At 44.6% G+C, this 20194-nt stretch overlaps 2 protein-coding genes and 1 long non-coding RNA gene across 4 annotated transcripts; 2 read left to right on the top strand and 1 right to left on the bottom strand.

Annotated features, from left to right (window-relative positions):
• Nucleotides 1–35: 35 nt before the first annotated feature.
• TAF13 (TATA-box binding protein associated factor 13) lies at nt 36–4491 on the top strand. The gene is made up of 4 exons (XM_045001670.1): nt 36–88; nt 1263–1341; nt 2414–2511; nt 3734–4491. The coding sequence occupies exons 1-4, from the start codon at nt 62–64 to the stop codon at nt 3902–3904; spliced, it is 375 nt and encodes a 124-aa protein (XP_044857605.1). The 5' UTR covers nt 36–61; the 3' UTR covers nt 3905–4491.
• NEPRO (nucleolus and neural progenitor protein) lies at nt 4398–19968 on the bottom strand. 2 transcript variants are annotated; one of them, XM_045001660.1, is made up of 10 exons: nt 19832–19968; nt 18956–18993; nt 17818–17894; nt 13232–13363; nt 12775–12852; nt 10768–11123; nt 9782–9843; nt 9077–9306; nt 7939–8380; nt 4398–5535 (listed from the first exon to the last, which is right to left on the bottom strand). In XM_045001660.1, exons 1-9 carry the CDS (start codon nt 19929–19931, stop codon nt 7960–7962), a joined length of 1494 nt encoding a protein of 497 aa, XP_044857595.1. In that variant the 5' UTR covers nt 19932–19968; the 3' UTR covers nt 4398–5535; nt 7939–7959. The 2 variants fall into 2 exon arrangements, with proteins under 2 accessions (XP_044857595.1, XP_044857586.1); XM_045001651.1 differs by having other exon boundaries at nt 4399–5535; nt 18839–18993.
• On the top strand, nt 5476–9344 carry LOC123361634. Its single transcript, XR_006576178.1, has 2 exons — nt 5476–5558; nt 9173–9344. It is a non-coding gene; the product is annotated as an uncharacterized LOC123361634 (long non-coding RNA).
• Nucleotides 19969–20194: the final 226 nt, after the last annotated feature.

Below are 20194 nucleotides of genomic sequence, written 5' to 3'. Positions count from 1 at the left end.
CTCCGTACAACAACATGGCGCCGCCCACAGGAGGAAGCGGAAGCGAGGTGCCGCGGGGACTATGGCGGACGAGGAGGAGGACCCGCCGGTGAGTGGAGCTGCTGGGCCTGGGGGACCCGGTGCCGGGGAGCGGGGAAATGGCCCGGCCGTAAGGCCTGCGAGCCCCCGGGCGGCGCCGGGGTTTCCTCGGGCCCCGCAGGGCGACCGGCTCCCCCCGCCTCCGCGGCTGTGTCTGGTGGGGACCCGGGGAGACCGTCTGCAGCGGCGCCGGGAGCGTGTCTCTGTCTGGGACCCGCCCGGGGCCTTTCCCTGGCGCTTCGCTTGTACTGGCCGCTGCCGCCGACCCCCCGCCCCCAGCTCGTCCCCCCCCCCCCACACACCCACTGATACACAGACGCTGCGGGCAGAGGATGTGACCAGTCACTGGCTTAGCGGGTCGCCCCCATTGCCCGGCCCGGGGAGGGCTCCTGAGCAGGGAGCTGGAACAATGTGTATAGCGGGGGGTGTTGAGAGACATTGAACCAAACTGTAAACCCAGGATAGGATGGGAACCACTTGAAGGCCGGGGGTGTGCGGCACCCCTAGTTCCAGCACCTCTGATACCTTTTGACATAGTCTGTTTTCTGCCACGAACTAGAAGCTCCTTTCAAGGCTGTTTTGAGTACAGAGATTGAGAGTCAAGGTGGCTGAGGTAAATCCGTATTGCCAACTCCAAATGTTCAAAAATCATGGGTCAGGCTTACCAAAAAGCATGAGATTGTGTAAAAATACTAGATTTGGTGTTCTTTTGATTTGCCTTCTGCTTTTTGAGCCTTTTGCATGTACTGGGGTCACATTTTGAGGCTTTCTCCGTAGCCACAAGGGCTAGAAACTTTATTTTTTCTTTAAGAATTAAGGCTGAAATCATCACACATCCACTTGACTCCAGGAGCTGGGGCTTTAAGGAAAACAATCCTTCTGATGAGAGTCATGACACAATTATGAGTTGGCAACACTGGTTGTTAGACCAGCTTCTCTTGGTGAAGGAGACAAGCTTTCGAGTTTCACAGAGCTCTTCTTCAGGTCTTAAGTACAAATAGTTCACATGCTCAAATGGAATTAATAATTAGACAGACCTGTTCCCCACACTGTAACACTGGGGTGGCTTGGGAGACCCTTATGGGGGGTATGTGGAGGGAAGGGGCTTGGGCTGTGTAACCCTCTGGGCCTGTCTGCTCTGTTGCTGTGTCTGATTTCCCTCTCTGCTGTCTGCCTCACCCTAGTTTGAAGAGGACACTGAGGAAGCCGGAGGAGGCCCGGATGGTGGGCAGGGCAAGAGGAAGAGGCTGTTCTCCAAAGAGTGTGAGTCAACATGTCTGTCTATGTCTGGGTCAGTAAGGACCCCCACCCTAGGCTCTCTGAGAGCTGCATTTGTGGCATAACAGGGCATCCTTCACTCCTCTGGGGATTATAGTCTGTTAAATGAGGATGTAGCTGTAAATCAAAATAAGCCAGTCAAGGTGACAGGCCCCAGGATCTCTGTGGGAGTCTTGTTACGTAACTTGTAATACATCTCGGTGTAACTGTGACGAAAGCAACAGGCTGTACTGCTGCCTAATTAAAGATCCACAATTTGGATTGTGTAGTCCCAGCATCCACAGCATACCACAGGGAATACGATCCCTCAACACATTCACTTTGGAGACAGGCACCTAATGTTAAGTCCTGGTGACTGATGTAGGATGCTGAAAATCATTGTCAGCAGAAAAATGAAGCCCTTTGAACCTGTTCAAAAATCACTTCCATCACCATTATAGGAACTGTTCTTGGGAAGCACAGGAACAGCCACCCTAGCTCAGACCCAGGTCCATCTAATCCAGTATCCGAAGAAGTGGGTATTCACCCACGAAAGCTCATGCTGCAAGACGTCTGTTAGTCTATAAGGTGCCACAGGATTCTTTGCTGCTTCTACTGATCCTAGAGTTTGCTGTCAAGCATAGTTCTGGTAGTACTACATGTACTGTATGTATTTCAAATGGTTGTTACTAATATGGTTTCTGTTGACAACCCATTGTTGTTAGGGATGTAAAAGGTTAACCAGTTAACGGGTAAGCATTAGTTAACCAACCTTAACCATTAGGCTGGGCCGGGCCCGGCTAGCCATAGCAGTGACCTTGGTTAATCAGTTAAACCATATAATTTAAATTGTTTAACCGGTTAACTTTTTAAACCAATATTTACATCCCTAATTGTTATCTAACTATATAATTCCATCCACATGGCATCGTCATGCCATTCTTACCACAATTCTGTCATGTTTGGCTTGCACAGACTTGTAGACTTGAGTTTGAAGAATTTAGTGCATGTGCTAAGTGTGCCGCATAGCTGGAACAAGGGAGCTCTTTCAGTCATACCATGTTTTCTGTTTCCCCAGTAAGATGTATGATGTATGGGTTTGGAGATGACCAGAATCCATACACAGAGTCAGTGGATATTCTTGAAGACCTGGTGATAGAGTTCATCACAGAGATGGTAGGTTCTATTAAACAAATTAAGCAGATTTCTCTGGACTGTAATGGCTAGAGAGAGCAGTCCGTTTAAAAACAAGTAACTCTTTGTTGGACAGCAGTTAGGAAAGCCCTTTCTAAAAAAGATGATCAGTGGAAAGGAATGGGTTAGTTTTCTAAAGACTCTAAAAGTAGGCTTTTTATTTTTCCCTAAAAAGATCTAAAATTAAAAAAAAAAAAAAAACTTACAGAAGTTTCAACTATTAATAAAGGTCTTGAACTATTCCAGTAACTGGCTGATTAAACATCTGATTTGCATCCCAGCAGTCACTAACCCTTCATCCTTCCAAGGTTGATAATCTCTTGCATTCAATAGTTGGTATAGCATTTTTAGATGATACTTTTAAAGGCGGGGGGAGAAAATGTTCTGTGTGGAGATTGGATCCCATTTCTATTGTTGTTAGGGAAGATTTGCCTTGTTGCCCTTAGCTAGGGATTCATGAACTCCATTTTTTTAACAGAGCAGTATTTCTCCTCCTCCTATAGGGTACAGGAGTCTTCTATACTGTACTACCTAATTTCTTCTCACTAACTGCAACTCCCAGTACTCGTCTCTGTACATCGTTTTGCAGGTTAGGCCTGTCCTCCGGTGCATTTGCTGCTACTCCTGATTTTGGTGTCATCAGCAAATTAGACGACAATTCACTATATACACATGCACACAACACTCAATGAAGGCACAAACCAGCTGTGCAAGGTGCAGACATAGGCTTGGCTTGTGAATTTTATATATATTGTTTGTGACTTTTTTTTTATGACAAAGCACCTTAAAATGAAGCGCTTATATGAGAGTTGCCAGGAAATAAGATTTCCAGATTTTATTTGAGTTTTGGAGTGGGGTGCATACTTACTGGCACGATAGATCCTGGTCCATGAACCTTGCTCATAGTTGCTGTGGTATTGCAAATAGTAAATAACTGGTAGGAAACATTGCTGCTTAAAAGACTGGTTTTTGCTAGTGTGAAAGGTAGTTCATGGACCACTTAGAAAGGGTTTCCTGACCATAGTTTTGCTAGGATGGTGGCTTTCAATCTCTGAAACTATTGGTTTCCTCTTCAAAAGTGCAAAGCCCAGCTTGTTAGAACTAAAGTGCCAGGGTACCATCTAAAAATAGTGTGTAAGGTAACTTAAAAGAGGGAAAAGGGAGCATAAATTTCAGTGAAATCATTTACTTTTTTTTTTAACAGACACACAAGGCAATGTCAATTGGACGGCAGGGTCGTGTACAGGTTGAGGATATTGTATTTTTGATCCGCAAGGACCCACGGAAGTTTGCTAGAGTAAAAGACCTGTTGACTATGAATGAAGAACTGAAACGAGCCAGGAAGGCTTTTGATGAAGCAAACTATGGATCTTGATGCTTTTGTATTGTGCAGAGATGGTAAACATTATGGCTACATGTTATCCCTATACATTTTTGAGCATTTTTTTTCAATACTGAGAAATTAACCCCCACTGCTTTGGGTTTGGTTTTGTGGTGGGTTTTTTTTTATTTTTATTTTTTTTGATGGATCTCTGTGCTGGAGTGTCTAAAGCTGCATTTACTGGTTAGACTTGCCAGACAAGCCTGTAAATGTATCTTAATGTTTTGTATATTTTTATAATGCTCTTTTACGCTATTTTAAGAAAAGGCAGGGAGTTCAAACTAGAAGTGCTCTAGAAGTTCATGCTTGTTTGTAGCAACTCTTGTTTTGAGCTATGGCAGCCTGTCATGTACCAGATGACTTGAAAGCTAAATGTGCACAGTTCTCATTAGACTCAGATACCCTTCATCTGATCCACCTTAAGTGGATTTCAAAGGAATAATTGAAAAGTTAGTGCCTCAACATCATTGTGTTTGGAGAGGTTTATACAGTGTAAGTTAGCCCAGGTATTGAAACTTTTGCTTTTCTGTGTCTTCTCTTTATAAGGGGGTATTTATGAACAATAAAATGTTTCAACAGTTCATTCACTTCTCTTGCTTTGAGTCTGTGATGTTAAATATATTCAGGCATGTGAGAATATTTCCACATAAGGAACAAGAATTTATTTGCACTAAAATGCTGCATGTCCAGTAGTCTTAGGCCCACAATGGGGTCGTAAGCTAATATATATAATTTTTTTTCATATAAATAGCTTTGCTTTTTTTGTGTGTGTGCTGCCAGATATTAGTGAGGATGCTGACTTTTTAGATTTAGCTTCAGTTAGCTGTGACTCTAGGCTCACCTTCATTAGATTTAGCTGCACTCTGCTGTGAGAATCCATTATATGGAAAAAACTATTAATCAACTCACTAAGAAATAGACGACTTCTAAGATTGGCCTGCTGTATTACCCTGCAGGACTACTCAAGCCTATTGCCTGAACCTAGCATTTAACCTTGTAAATAACAGCCTAGAGGACTTTTGTAGAAATTTTAATTTATTTTTATGCAAAGAATAAGATCAAAAAACTTGTGTAGGGGAAACCTTTTATGCATGGTTCAGGAGTTGGGTAGTTACTCTGAAAGCCAGGTATCATTAAATAGAAATCTCTAGAACAAAGACATGCATGTCTCTTCCCACTTCCCAATCATCATCAGTCTTTAGATTTACTGTAATATGCCTTAATTTGAATACTTATACAGCACCACCCCCAGTGGTGTTAAATATACAGTGTGTCTATGCTGAAGTGTTTACAGGAGAAGTGAGATAGGATACTTAAAGGTAGCCCAGAGGATGGAAGATCAAAGCTACCCCATCTTATATCTTCTTTCTTGTGGACACTATTGTAAAGATTGGTTTTAAGGAGGCATGGCACCTAGATTATTTTGTGTATTATAGTGCCTAGCAGCACCAGTTGTGGACCAGCAGCCCATTGTAGGTGCTGTATAATAGAGTATTCCATACACCCCCAACATTCTTCTAAGTGAAAACAGATCACTGGGGCATTGTGATAAAGGCAAGATTTCAGTGGCATCATGGGAACTGCTGTACCAGGTCACCTCCTCCGTGCTTACACTGCTGTGATGCCTACAGGAAACCAACCAGAGAAAGTAATTAAACACAAAATGTAGAACTTGAAAATGAGATTGCATCATCCCCCCTCCCCTGGCACTTAAGGTCTGGTCCTGGGAACACACATGTAACTGGAAACAGTAGTCCCATTGAATTCAATAACACTATTCCTGTACAGCAGTGCTACAGAAGGACCATAAACTAAATTCTTCTCAGCATAGACCATGGCTTCATATGTATTTGTACATACACACAAATGCAAAATTTGGAGCTCCTGGGCAGTAGTGAAGTTAAATATTTCATAACTGATTGGTGCTATTCTTGCACCTTCCTCTGAAGCAGCTGGTGCTGGTCCCTGATAGAGAGAGGCTACTAGACTAGACAAACCACAGGTCAGCTCCTCCTGTATTCTCCATCCTTATTTTTCAGTTACTTGTCTCTTTCCCAGAAAATAGCCTGCTGGGCTTAAAGCTGCTTCTGGCTAGGCCAAGTCCAGCAGTGTTATGGAATGTTTTACTGAAAAGCTTCTCTGTACCTGTATTTGGCAGTGTAAAACCCACTTCCTTGGAGTTATGTCCTCTGATGGATGAAGGCAGAACACTTACTTATTTTTAATCTTGTAATGCTACAGCTAGATTACTTCAGTGCATTATAGTTGGTTGCTACCCTTAAAGTAGCCTCAGCTACATTGTGTGCAAGCTGAAGCATCAGTTCACCTCTTCCCCAGCATGATCAGCACTTCAGATAACCCCAGTTCTGAAAGATATTTGCCTATCACTTATTCTAGATTGTGCCTCCAGCCCTGACCACTAGACTTACTGTGTGGATCACTCCTACAAGTGGGGCTTAAACTTCACAGCGCCAGCAGGAATCCATGCTCGCTGCATGATCTACATGTCAGATCTGGCCAAGCACTAGAATTTGATAGCTTAAAGCAGTGGCTGTCAACCTTTCCAGACTGCTGTACCCCTTTCAGGCGTTTGATTTGCCTTGAGTACCCCCCAAGTTTCACCTCACTTAAACTACTTGCTTACAAAATCAGACAAAAATATAAGTGTCATAGCACACATTGAAAAATTGTGTATTTTCTCATATAAAAATAAATATATTGTGCTTACATTTCAGTTTATAGTATACAGAGCAGTATAAAGTTCTGTATAAAAGTTTAGTTTGTACAGACTTTGCTAGTGCTTTTTATGCAGCCTGTTAAAAACTAGGCAAATATCTAGATGAGGTGATATACCATCTGGAAGACCTGTGTTCACCGAGGGGTACACATACCCCTGGTTGAGAACCATTGGCTGAAGGCAACACTGTAGTACCTAGCTATGTGCTCCCATACACTTCAGGCATCAGAATGACAAGACTGCTGTCCAGGCTCTAGGATCATGACAATACAAAGACATTTTGGCTTCTGTATGAGCAGCAAATATTAAAGGGGTGATTGAATGTATACATATAGACTTGGCTTGTTTGAAGTACACATACGTAGAAAGTATTTTAAATCTTCACTCAGGGCAAGGGAGGCGTTCCTTTGATAGCCAGAAGTAGGTGGCCCAGCTCTTTCCACATGCTAGAGGAGTCTTGTCCTCTAGTTGGTTTCTAACATGGTGTTTTATGCTACATTCTGTGATTGCAGCACTTATACCACAGGTCTCATCATCATGCAGTAGGACTAGAGCCCTTGTACTTTTCCTGATGAGATAAAAAATGCCCCAAAAACCACTGTTCCCTTAGCAAGGCCCTCTCACCCATGACAATTTATTGAACTGTCCATTTGAGATATCTCCTCTAAAATAACATTTTACAAAGAAACATTTAGTAGGACTACTATCTTCTCTGTAGTACAGCCTCACTAGCCCCCAATTATTGTGGGGAAATAAAGTGTTAGTCTCTGTAATCCGCATACTTAATGTTTTTAATAGTTTCCTTTAGGAGACCTCAACCCATCTTCTAAAGGCAGTTATAAAAAGCTAGACTGGAGCTCTATAGCAGTGGTCCCCAAACTTTTCACTGTTGTGCCCTGCCTTACACCTCTCCGTGCACCCCTCCCCGCCTTGGCCAGGAGCAGGGCGGTAGCTCCCAGGGTGGGTGGAGAGAGAGAGACATGGGTAAGGGGGCCATAGCTGAGTGCAGGTCTCCGGCCAGGGTTGGGAACAGAGCTATAGCCAGGGGCCGAGGTTTGGGGCGGGGCCAAGACTGAGGCTGGGATAGGTGCAGAGCTGAGGCTGCGCATGGGGCCAGAGCAGAGGGATTGGAGTTGAGTTGAGTTGGGTTGGGTGGGGCTCCTTCCCCACTCCCCATGGAGGCTGACTTGGGCCCCACTGTGCCACACACCCCCCCCCCCAATGTTCCTCCATGGCCACCCTTGGGGGAGGTGCCCCACAGTTTGGGGACCTCTGTACTACAGTGACTCACCCCCACATCACCACACCAGTGTTATACACCCATTGCTGCAAAAATGTCATCAATATCATCGTTCTCACTAGTCCCTTTCACTGTAGGCCCAGGGTTTCTTTCCAGCACCACAGGTTCAGAGGTCCCCACTTTGTCTTGTTCTTCAACATGCCTGGTAGCGCTACAGTCTCCTGCTTTTCTTAGGTGAAGTGAATGCTCACACTGCTGAGAAGGAAAGAGGGACACAGCACCAGGTATACTATCTTCAAAAAGGCTGGAAGTGTTTTGTTGAACAAACTCTGGAGTCTTCTTTGAGACAGATTTTGACCTTCTGGACAGTTTGATCTTCCTTTGCTGCCAGGAACTTGCTCTGCGGTACTGCTTTGGCCAATGTGCCTTTTGCAAGCCAGAGAGAAGGTATTTACAGATAGATGCTTTAACACAGCCCAGTTTTTTCTGTAATCTTTAAGGTGAAGAGGGAAAAAACAAAGCAATTCTTCAGTGAGAGGAAAAAAAAAGGAGAGAAAATGGTTTCTGCTCTGGCAAAATTCAACCCTCAGCTTTGGGAGACTTGGACATTTCCCTTCTTCCCTCACAACCCAGAGATATAGAAGCATCTTGAGAATCATAAGCCCAGGCTTGCAAAAAAATCACCATCCCAGGTAGAAAGAGTATTCGCCCACCCTTACATCTTACTGCAGTGTAGAAAGTATTCATTCACTCATTTTAAAAAAGCCTCACTCCAAAGGAGGGAGCAGAATAATGTGTTTATAGAATAATACGCATTATTCAAATGCCTTTCTAGATCTGTGAACATTCCAAGGGCTTTACTACACAGGAACTTGCAGCTGTTTCATTAAATTGATTTAATTAAGCAACTGCACACTGGTGGACTCTTACTTTGGTTTAAGAATATCTTATTTCTGTCATCTTAGTCCTGTTCCTAATTGATTTAAGATAAGCCAAAACCCCCACTCATACCAGAACAACAGTGTCCACACAAGGTTTTGTACTAGCCTAGCTACATTAGTTTTAATTCAACACTTTGGTAATACCAATGCAACTTTCCTATATAGGTAAGACCTAAATAGTAAGATATATTGAAGAACTGCAAAGTGTTGTCCCTGAAAACCCCAAATCCATGTTAAATTACACCTGCCTGCAGCCCTGAGCCTCCACATGCTGCAGCCGTTTGCTTTTCAAAAGTTTTGTTCCCAGAAAGAAAGCTTCTGACTTGAGCTTTTTGCTTTTGCAGCAGAGAATGGCCGTTTTGAGTGCTTCAGACAGTTCTCCGAAAGAGCAGGCTTCTCTAAACCGCAACACAAGGGATTTGGCATGCTGAGATCTCACTGCTTTTGCTTCAGAAAGTGTTAGCCTGAAGTCTACATCCTGAAATAAAGATGAAGGAAGAAATTAGTGTTTAAAAAAAAAAAATTATTAGTGTCCTACTGATCCTCAACAAGAGAGAAGCTCAGATGCTTAGTGTTAAAGAAACATCATTTACTGCACCGGGAGGCAGTGGTCTGGTTGTTAAGAGGAAGAACTGTAGTTTTCATGAACTTAAGTCCCAATTCCCAAGTCTAGCACCAACCGTGAAATGGAGACCCATACTCACATTTGTAAAGCACTCAGATCCGCAAGCAAAGGTTAAAATTACATTGTCTACACAAAGTCTCCATGCCAGTCTGAGGATCTAAGATAAGGTATGCCAGGGAAAGAGCCCTGGAAGCCACTAGCTTCAAAGTACCAGGGACAGGCAGCACAAAGGGGAGAGAATATTTTCCATCACAAACATACAGAAAAAGCCTTTGGAGCCCTGATGTCCTCTTTAAAAGATACGTGTGATAATTTTAGCCATACAAACCTCTTGGACTCTGGGTTTCAGTTGCCTACATAAGGCCTTGATGTCAAATCCCAACTGCTTCCCTGGGGAGGGAGAGAAAGAAAAGACTGTCGCTTAAAAATGGGAAGAGTTAGTTCATTTTGGTAAGAGTCGTTTCCGTAACAGCACAGTTTCACCCCAGCTCAGATGATCTGTCTGCTGCACAGCCATACAGGAGACATCGGGCCATAAGCTGCTTATTAACAACTGGCTCACACCAGGGCTCAGCATTGCCAGCTGGCAATGCAAGGGGGGGGGGGGGGGATGGGGCAAAGGATCCAGATGTAAGATACATCTCAGCCAGCTAGATGCAAGGAACAAAATGGATGGTGAGATTCACAGAAAGCAACCCAGAAAAATTAGGTGGATAAAGAAAGCCGTTCATGCACTTCAGTACTTTTGGTTTCTGCCATCACCCCTCCTGGAAGGGAGGTTTAGTGGTTAAAGCACAGAACTAGGAATCAGAGGATCTAGGTTCTGCTGTATGGGACTTGGCCAGTTTACTTAGCTTCATTGTCCCTTCATTTATAAAATGGGGAGGAGGAATGATAAGAATGAGCTGTCTACCTTGTAGACCTGCTGAGAGGCTTAAATTGTTCATTTTGTACTGTACCGCACCATGGAAGTGCAAAGCGTTACTTAACACTCTTCCCTCCCACCCGACCCCACCCCACCCCAAGTCTGCACACATTTCCAGAAAAACAGTAACAAAACTGCAAAGCTTTACATTTCAGAAGATGACGTGAAAGACAAGGGTAGGCCAAAGCACACCTTCTTACCACTCTTCTGTTAGAGATCCCAGCATGTACCTGGCCTAGAGAAGCTAAAGATGAAGCATTTAATGCTGGGACCTGTGGTATCCCTGAGCCACAGGATTTACTCCATTTTATGCAGGTAGAACCCAAGGATTAGGGGCACATTGCTAACATAGCCCTCCCCACCAACAATGTTACATCAGAACTCTTTACCTCGGTTAGCTCTCTTCACCAGAACCGGCTTCCCAATATCAATGGGGTGCTGGATGTTGGTCATCTTCTTGCTGCACCTTGTGGGAGCTGCCGGGCCTCTCTCTTTACTGCATCTGGATGCTGCTGCAGGCCCTGCAAACAGTTTGTTCAGCCATCCAGTTGCCTTTTTTGTTGCAAGTACTTTAGGTCTTTTCTTAATCTCCAAATAAAGGGGTCCCAGAAACTCAGTGATTTCAGAAGGGAAGGGAAACCCCTTAATATAAGGCATCTGCTGGGTCCTGGACACCTCCTGCAGCAACCCAGACAACACCCCATATAAAGAAATGAGGCTTTGTAATACACACCTATAGAGAATCCTGGGAAGATAAACACATGGGCATGAGCCAGCTGCAGACACAAGCTGTTTAACTTGTATTCACTAAGCAAGTACACTAATCCCGTAATTGCCTCTTGCTCCCCTTTTCTCCTAAAGAAGTCCCTTTCCTCCCCTGACCCCCCCCCCACTTCTGGGTCCTGACTTCATTCTCGCCAACCGCCTACCCTTGCATGTGTTTCAAAACGGGTTCTTCCCTACAAATAGCCTAACCTCCCAATGTAAATGGCTTCCTCAATGCTGGTTTCTGGCCTAAGGGAGGGTTACCAATTTTGGCTGGATCTATTCCTAGAGGTTTCATCATGATATAATCTTTAATTAAAGATTCATCTTTAACTCCTGGAGACTCCAGAACAATCCTGGAGGGTTGGCAACCCTAAGCACGGAGCAACAGGACAAGACTTGCTCCACTCTATAAGTTTCCATCCAATACTCACACTCCAGAAACCTCTTTTCTTCCCTAGCACTTTATCTAGTGGATCTTCCATAAACCCTGGGAATTAGCAGGTTCCCAAGTAACATCCAGCCAAGCCCATTTAATGGGAATTCTTTCATGCACCAAACCATTTTGCATCAATTCAATGCAGTTGGGCCTACTTATTTGATATTATACACTTGTCAATGGAAACTGGAAAAAAATGTCCTGTTCCAAACAGCACTTATACAATGTATTATACATGGAGCTATGCCATGCAAGAGGGTCTACATTTTTTCAGTCTAGTTGCACACTTTGTGTACAAAGCAATGATGTGAAGAGACTGGAACAATGATTTCACTGAAAGAATCGGGAGCATTGACGACAGACTCCATTCTATCCATTTCATTTTCAGCATGAGGCAGGTCAGATTGGTTACTGGAAAATCCCAGATGCTAAAAAATGTTGTGGCAAATTGACACTGTATCTATAGGGTGAAATGAACTTGTCTAAAGAAAATATATGCTTTGCAGTTTATGTAAAGTGCAGGTCCTGTTAGCAGTTGTGGAAAAGCCTTGAAGGAAGAGGGATAATTGGAAAAACTGGACCTGGAAGGTAACTGACAAGATGGGTGTCTTCTTTAAGGACTTTTCCTCCTAAGTTACCAAGAGTGGTTCAAACTGGTTCAATCAAAAAGACATTTTCAGTCACGTAGAGTCTGATAACAAAAGGTATAACATGCTGAGGGTTCACTCCGAGTACCTGCCCTGTGCAGCTGGAACCAGTCAACATGGGTTTGAGCACCCCAGGTCTAGTCCTGTTGTAAGTATCCGATTCATACTTATAACTGCATCTTACTATATGGGTGTGGTTATTGCTTAGACATTTAAGACACGTTTGGAGCAGCTGTATAAATATAATTTGGCCTTTGGATTTAATAGAGGAATTTATGTTTAAATTAGTGTCATGGTAATACTCTGTATTAATAATAATAATAATAATAATTCCAACCACTCTGACTGTGGTATAGTTAATGTTAGAGAAATTTGCTAAGTGCCAAGTACACACACTTCACATCTACTACAGCATCCTACAGGATATCCAGTAAGAGAACACTCACTAACCAGACAGGCCAGAGTACACCATCTGCTGGTGAAAGTACCCAAGGAAAAGAAGACAGACAAAAAACAGTAAAGATTAGTTTTCAAAATGTACAAACCATAATCTGCTCAACAATCCCGAAACCACAGTGTTCAAGAGGATGTATTCTTCCAAACACAGATGCTTAACAGACAGGCTGGAAATTAAGCTGATTAAGGTTAGACAACAACATAATGTACAATGGAACTCAGTGAGCAAAGAGACTTTCCTTTAAAAAAAAAAAACAAAAAAAACCCCTCAAGGAGCAATATCCTATGTTTAGGCCAGGGATACCCAAATACTGGGTGACTCGGGGCTGCAATGGCAAACTTGCCAGCATCACGAATTTCACACCTAACACCACAAATAGATGCATGCAACTTGAAGCTGCTTTAATAGATTAAAAAAATTGCTTGGCTGAGTCCAGCAGCAATTACAAGCCTACAGTAGATCCAGTTTTGTTCTCACCATGAAGCTGAATGGGGGAGGGCAGCAAGTGATATTTAAGAAAATCATTCTGTAGAGAAAAAGGATACACAAATGCTTTGCAGCAACACTCCAGTAAGCGCAGCAAGAGCTTGCAGCCTCCCAAGATCTTCACCGCCACCACTTCTGTCACAGGCTGGCTGGGAACTAAACACTTCCCTGCATTTTCAGATTTACTTTTCCTACATTGTCAGAAAGGTAAGGAGACAGTGGTTACGCTTAGCATTTGTATTTCCTTCTGAAGTTTTTAGCAGCTTGGAGGTAATGCTTACTGAGACCTGGTCTACATTACAAAGTTAGGCACCTTTGTGCATGTGTCTATTCTTAAATCCGTCTCCCACCTATGTAAGCGCCTTGTTATGGCAACGCAGTAACACCCCCTCCCCAAGTGGCGTTGAGCCATGGTCGCTGTACCAAGGTTGACGCAGCACGAGTGCAGACACTGCATTACTTATGTTAATCCTAACAGTCCTCCAGCAGCTGTCCCACAATGCCTGACACCGACCGTTCTGGTCACAATTATGAACTCCACTGCCTAGGGATCACAGAGAGTGGAAGGCCCCCTCCCCTTTAAAGCCTCCTGATTGTCCCAGTTGGTAAGTGCACCTAGCAGCTCTCCATTATTGTGTGCAACTGCCCAGGTGGACATGACAGCTACACACTCCAGACATGCGCCAGCTCAGATTACATAGGAGATATTAGATCTCCTGGGCCTGTAGGGAGAAGAGGCTGTGCAGATACAGCTAGAGACTAGCTGTAGAAAAGTGGACATCTACGAGCAGATTGCACGGGGGATGCAGAAGGGGTACGACATGGACGAGCAGCAGTGCCACATGAAAGCGAAGGAACTACATCAGGCATATCAGATGGTCATGGAGGCCAACAGTCAATCTGGTGCCGAACTGCAGACATGCCACCTTTACAAAGAACTGCATGCCATACTTGGCGGAGACCCCATCACCACAATGGATATCTCCAAGGAGCCTGAGCCACAGGCCCCTGGCATGAACAGCAAGGATGATAGGAAGTGGAAGAGAAGTAGGATGAGGGACAAGTGACCAAGGGTCCAGCTTTGCTGAGCATCAGGACCTGTTTAAGACTCCACTGCAGTCCAGGCAGTCGAGCATGGGAAAGTCCGATGCAGAGGAAGGAACCTCAGGTAAGTGTAACTGTATTTCCCATTACATTGATGTACTGACAGTGCCCCCAACTTAACAGGGCACAGCTACTGACTTTTCATTAGTTTACTCACACTAGAAGAGGCAGCAGAAGAACAAAGAGAGGTAGCTAGTTATCTGCTTTTCATTGCTCTGTAAAGTTAGGTAAGGGGGTGGGGGAAGGCACACAGAGCAATTTGTTTATGTACACAGGGATGGCCCTGGAATCCTCCTGAAAGATCTTGAGGAACTTTCATGGAGATACTCTGCAATCCTCTCCCACAGGTTTCTAGGGACAGCAGCCTTATTTCTTCCTCCATGGTAGGACACTTTCTCACACCACTCAGTGATAACTTTGGCAGGCACTATTGCAGTATACAGGTAGCAGCATACAGGCCTGGGCAGCTTCAGGACACTAGCAGCAGCTGTGCTCTCTGTGTTGCCTTTGTTACCCCGAGAAGTGAGATATTCAGCTAAAATCACCACCCCCTGTGGGAAATGGTCCCAGTATTCAGTGCTGTTGCCATATAATCACAGTGTCATGCAAATGAGCAATTCCCTCACCCCTGGCGGGCCACACTCACCATGGCTGGTGCTGTGACTGGCACCCTGCACAAGCACACCAAAGCAGATGTGTCAATGAGAGTGTCTTGTTTAATTCTTTAGGAGAGCAAAGGATGGGAGTTCTGAACCTCAACTTTCGCTTTCCATTGTGACTATCCTGACAATGGAACCTCTATGTGTTTTGTGTTGCTGCCTTGAGGAGTTCCTGTTCCACATCCACTGAACGCCTGAGTCAGATAAGGAGGAGAAAGAAGAGGACTTGGGGTGACATGTTCAATGAAATCCCACAAGCCAGTGCTGCATCAAACCATGCACACAGAGCTTGGAGGGTGGACACTGCAGACAGCCTGGAGAAGGAAAGAGCAGACAGGACAAAGGCCCAGGAGTCCCAGCAGGAAAAAGAGAGGGAGATGCGGGACGTAATGGGGTTTCTATGGCAACAAACACAGATGCTGCAGACTCTTCTGGACCTACAGGTTCAACAGTCACGGGCTCGTCTCCCTTTGCAATCCATGGGGAACTCCATTGCAGCACCTCCTTACACACACCCCCCCACACACATTCCACAGGGCATCTTGGGCCACATCCCTATCATTCCACCCCAGAGGATATTAAGGACAACCAGAGCATCACATACAGCAACTGTGGCTTTCACAGGTCACTGTATGTGTAGGTAAAATGGCCATGAATGTTCTTTCCTGGCTATTAGCCAGGATGGGTAAGGAATGGTGTCCCTAGCCTCTGTTTGTCAGAGGGCGGAGACGGATGGCAGGAGAGAGAGATCACTTGATCATTGCCTGTTAGGTTCACTCCCTCTGGGGCACCTGGCATTGCACACTGTCAGTAGACAGGATACTGGGCTAAATGGACCTTTGGTCTGACCCGGTACAGCCATTCTTATGTTTTCCCTAGTTACGTTCTGTTCCATTAGTTTTTAATGTATTTGCTTTTAAATTGCAGATTTTTCTTTGCACTTGTTAATGAATAAAATTCTATTATTTGGAAAATAATTCATCTTTATCAGATCACAACATATGCTGCAGAGTGCCTAGCAGTTCTGAAAGCACTAATTTGTTTACTGTACAGTGTAACAGCTCAGAGGATCAGTGACCTACAGTGTAATGATCACAAATGTACAGCAAGCACCACAAAATTAACAGATGCACTTGCAGGGTGGTATTCATAGATGTACACCAACCACCACACAATTCCTAACAGACCCCAAATAGCAGGGCCAGAGAGAGCACAGTCCACCACAACACATTCCTGTAACTTACTGTTAATGTGCTCTATCAAAGCCTCCCTGAACCGTACAGCTCCACATTGAGCAATTCTAGCAGCCTTTGTGTCTGGCTGTTCAAACGCAGCAGACAGCCATTCCACCCTACCCTACTCGCAAACTTGCCCTCTTTGCTTCACAGATATTATGCAGGTCACAGCAGATGCTTGTAACCGCTGGGATGTTTTTTTTCACTGAGATCCAATCTTGTACGTGAGCAATATCAGCATCCCTTCAGTCTACCAAAAGCACATTCAACTGTCATTCTGCCCCTTACTGAGCAGATACTTGAATCTCTCTTTGCTGCTGTTGAGGTGACCGGTGTACAGCTTCGTAAGCCAGAGGAGTAATATGTAGGCTGGGTCCTAGGATCACTACTGGCATTTCAACATCACCAATGGTAATCCACTCGTCGGGAAAGAATGTGCCTGCTCATGGCTTTCTGAACAGTCCTGTGTTCTTAAAGATGTGAATGTCATGCTCCTTCCATGACCAGGCAACTGATGTTGGTGAAGCATCCCTGGTGATCCACCAATGCTTGCATAACCACTGAAAAGCAGCCCTTTCTGTGGCAAGGTGCTCTGGTGCCAAAATAGGGAGATGCATGCTGTCTATTGCTCCACTGCAGTTCAGGAATCCCACTGATGCAAATCCATCCACTATGCCCTGCATGTTGCTGAGAGTCACAGTCCTGTGTAGCATGAGACGATTAATGGCCCTGCATGCTTGCATGACAATAGCCCACTGGCTGGTGGCAATTCAGCCTTGCAAGTTTCCACAGTGCTTCTCCACTGTAAATGCAGCTCTCATCCCTGTGCTGGAGGGATGGGACGAGTTCAGCACACAGATCCAGAAAAGTGGCCTTTCACATCCAAAAGTTCTGCAGCCATTGCTCATCATCCCAAACTTGCATTATGATGAGATCCCAACAGTCAGTGCTCCTTTCTCAGGCTCAGAAGTGGCTCTTCACCATCTGCAGCTGCTCTGTGAATGACACTAGCAAGAACCAATTCAAGGTTGTTATGTCCCACAGCAGTCTGTCATCCAATAAATCATCATGCTCCTCGCTGATTTGGTTCTTCATATGGCTCTGCAAATACTGGAGGATCTTGTGTCTGTCCTGTGCTTGCCACACTTATGACAATAGCGCAGAGCTGTGCAGGCTCCATGCTTCTTTTAGAGATAGTGGACAGTGAAGATGGCTGTACAGTTTCATGTTTTTTTTGTTTGTTTTTTTAAGACAAGAAAATTATGGGATATACATTTTGTGATGGAGACAGTTGCACACTGAAAAGTTGAGCCCTTGCTCCCAGACACGCCTGCATAACTCATTTCTGCCCCACCATGCATTGTCAAAACTTCCCAAAAAGCTGAGCTGGACAGTGGCAGGTTGCATACTGGGATACTTACCATGGTGCGCTGCACTGTGCATCAACACAAACACTCCTGATAAGTTTTATGCAAAGAGCCGATGCTAGGAACCACGTATGCACATGCACAAGCAATATACTATCTATGGCAGCTTTATGCCAACATAACTTGTGTCATCCAAAGTTTGTAGTGTAGACATGGCCTAAGATAATGAATCATGTAGCAAGATAACGGGCGGTAAGATATACAGTTTCAGGCAACTTACTTGGGACACAACTCCGCCAGATCTTGAATGGAGCCCATCAAGTTCATCTGATTTAAACGCTTTAAGCATTGTTCTACCTGAAAAGAGAACAAACACCTTGGGTGGATATTTTCAGAAAAACAAGTTTTTTAGCCTAAGAGTCATCTGTTAAATAAGACAACATCTCCCCTTCTTGGTCTGCCAGGGCAGAAGGTGGACCTTCTGGGTCTCATACATTGGTACATTCAAGTATCCGAATAATGGTCGTGGGATCTCTCTCTGAGATTATTGTGACAGGAATTTACACTGGGGCAGAGATTGTTGATTAATGCTGACTCTAGGCTGCATCTTGCTATTTTGAGGATTCAATTAAGTTTTCAAAAATAAAAATGCAAATAACTTCAGGAGGAGGCAGTGTGTCAAGTGAATAGATAGAAAGTCAGAAAGCCTGGGTTGTAATCTCAATTGTGCTACAGCAATGAGCAGCATACTTATTATATTTAGATAGAATGCACCAATTTTTTTTTAAATTGATGATATTCAGCAAATATATTCAACTTCACTTTTTAAAGCTGCTTTGAAAAACTCAGTTCTTTCCCAAGCATAATTTGTAGAAGTTGTATTTCAAAGGCATTTTGTGGATTATTTTCCCCCACCCATTATAAATTAAACACAAATATTTGTATTTCTATTATTCATGAATTGTAAGAAGCATGAAATGGATAAAAGCATCTAATTACATTTATTAGGGTCTTAACTTGAACAGAAAGGGTCTAAATATTGTTCTTATGGAAATAAGTGGCAGAATTCTTATTGATTACAAAGGAGCAACACTTGGTTCAAAAACCAGTGGAACTTACAATGTCTTAAAGACAAGCAAAGAGTGTTTTGAAACTACCAAACCCCACACTTTTGGGATGAAAATAAGCCTGTCAAATTTCTTCCTCAAAAGAAATTTTGAGAAAAGTGCAATGGACTTATAATTGAGATTTAGAAGGCTCATTCCAACCATAATTATTTCATGAAGCTTCTTCTTGCTGACCTGTTTCAGAGACAAATAGGTTTTATGGTGAGCCATTCTGTTGTGGAAACCATAAAGGATCGAATGTAAAACTTTTCCTTCTGCATCCACAGCTTTACTCTTTAGCAACATGCTGACCTTGTAACATCCTTTAACAACAGCTGGAAGGCATCTCACTAAGGAAAAAATGAAGACATTAATTATTTATTCCATACAAGATAAATCATATTAGGACAGCATAAATTATAACAACTCATGTCCCAAAGCACATGGACCAAAGAAATATACTTCATAAAAGCTAGGAACTACCTGTTTTGATTTCAAATATATTTGAACAAATACCAGTTTGTTACTCTTGCCTGCAATACATTCAATACAGTCCTTACTTATGATATATAACACATGGGCGTTTCATTAAAACATAATTTTTAAGTCATTTACTTCTCCCCACATTTTGTGTTTTCCATTTCACTTAGCTTGGACTGTGCAACTCAACTAGTTTAGGCAGCATCACTAGAGCTAGTCCAATAGATTTGGATTTGTGTTCCTAAAACTGCAAGGGAATAGAAATAAAACTGCCAGGTAGTGAGTTGAGGGAGGGGGTTTGGTTTTTTTAAAATCATGATCACTTCTAGCAGTTTTAGTCCCAGAGTTCTAAAGGTTTGTGGTTTAAATACAGAACAAAACCTGACTAGATCAGACCCTTTAAAACATCATTCCCAGACCCTTGACAATCCCAGTCTCACACACGCTTCACGCAGTACGCGACGATCTGAGTCAGGCTCTGCTGCCTCAAGTCTGCAGCCGGGAAGGGCAAGAGCTAATGGCCCTGCACGTAGGGGGATCGCCACAGACCCTGCCCGGTGAGTTCTCCCACCCCCCCAGTGCAGCCCCCCCCCCGACTCCAGAATCCTTCCCGCGCAGCCCCACGCGCGCCCCGGCCGGCTCCCCTCACGGTCCCAGCGGGCGGTGGTAGGTGCTGGTGCTTCCCAGCGCCGCCCTTTGCTCGGCTACCTGCCGGGTGTTGGGCCGGCAGGGCCACCGTAGCGCTGCTCGCAGGCCACGGCACGCGCCACCGGTTCCACGCCGCCTCCCCCTGCACGGGCGCCGCCATCTTGCCGGGGTGAGAAGCGGGCGGGACTCGGAGAGTGACGATAAGGGAGGGGCGGAGCGACACGAGCAGGAGGCGGGGCTGGGCGGAACCAAACCACTGCGGGGGGGTGTGGAGACGGGGAAGCGGAGCCAAATGGTCTGGGCGGAGGGAGGTGCCTGGGCAGCGCAGACTCGCCTGGGCGGGGCCTGGTGCGAGGCTCCCCCCCCCCCCGGGGCTCCTGGGGCGGGGCTGAGGCTCGTGGCGCGTGTGCCGGGCGCTGCCAG

Source organism: Mauremys mutica, chromosome 1 (assembly GCF_020497125.1).
Source record: "Mauremys mutica isolate MM-2020 ecotype Southern chromosome 1, ASM2049712v1, whole genome shotgun sequence".
NCBI classification, from domain to species: domain Eukaryota; kingdom Metazoa; phylum Chordata; order Testudines; family Geoemydidae; genus Mauremys; species Mauremys mutica.
The sequence above is the reverse complement of the archived record's forward strand: the minus strand, read 5'-3'. Positions and strand labels throughout refer to the sequence as shown.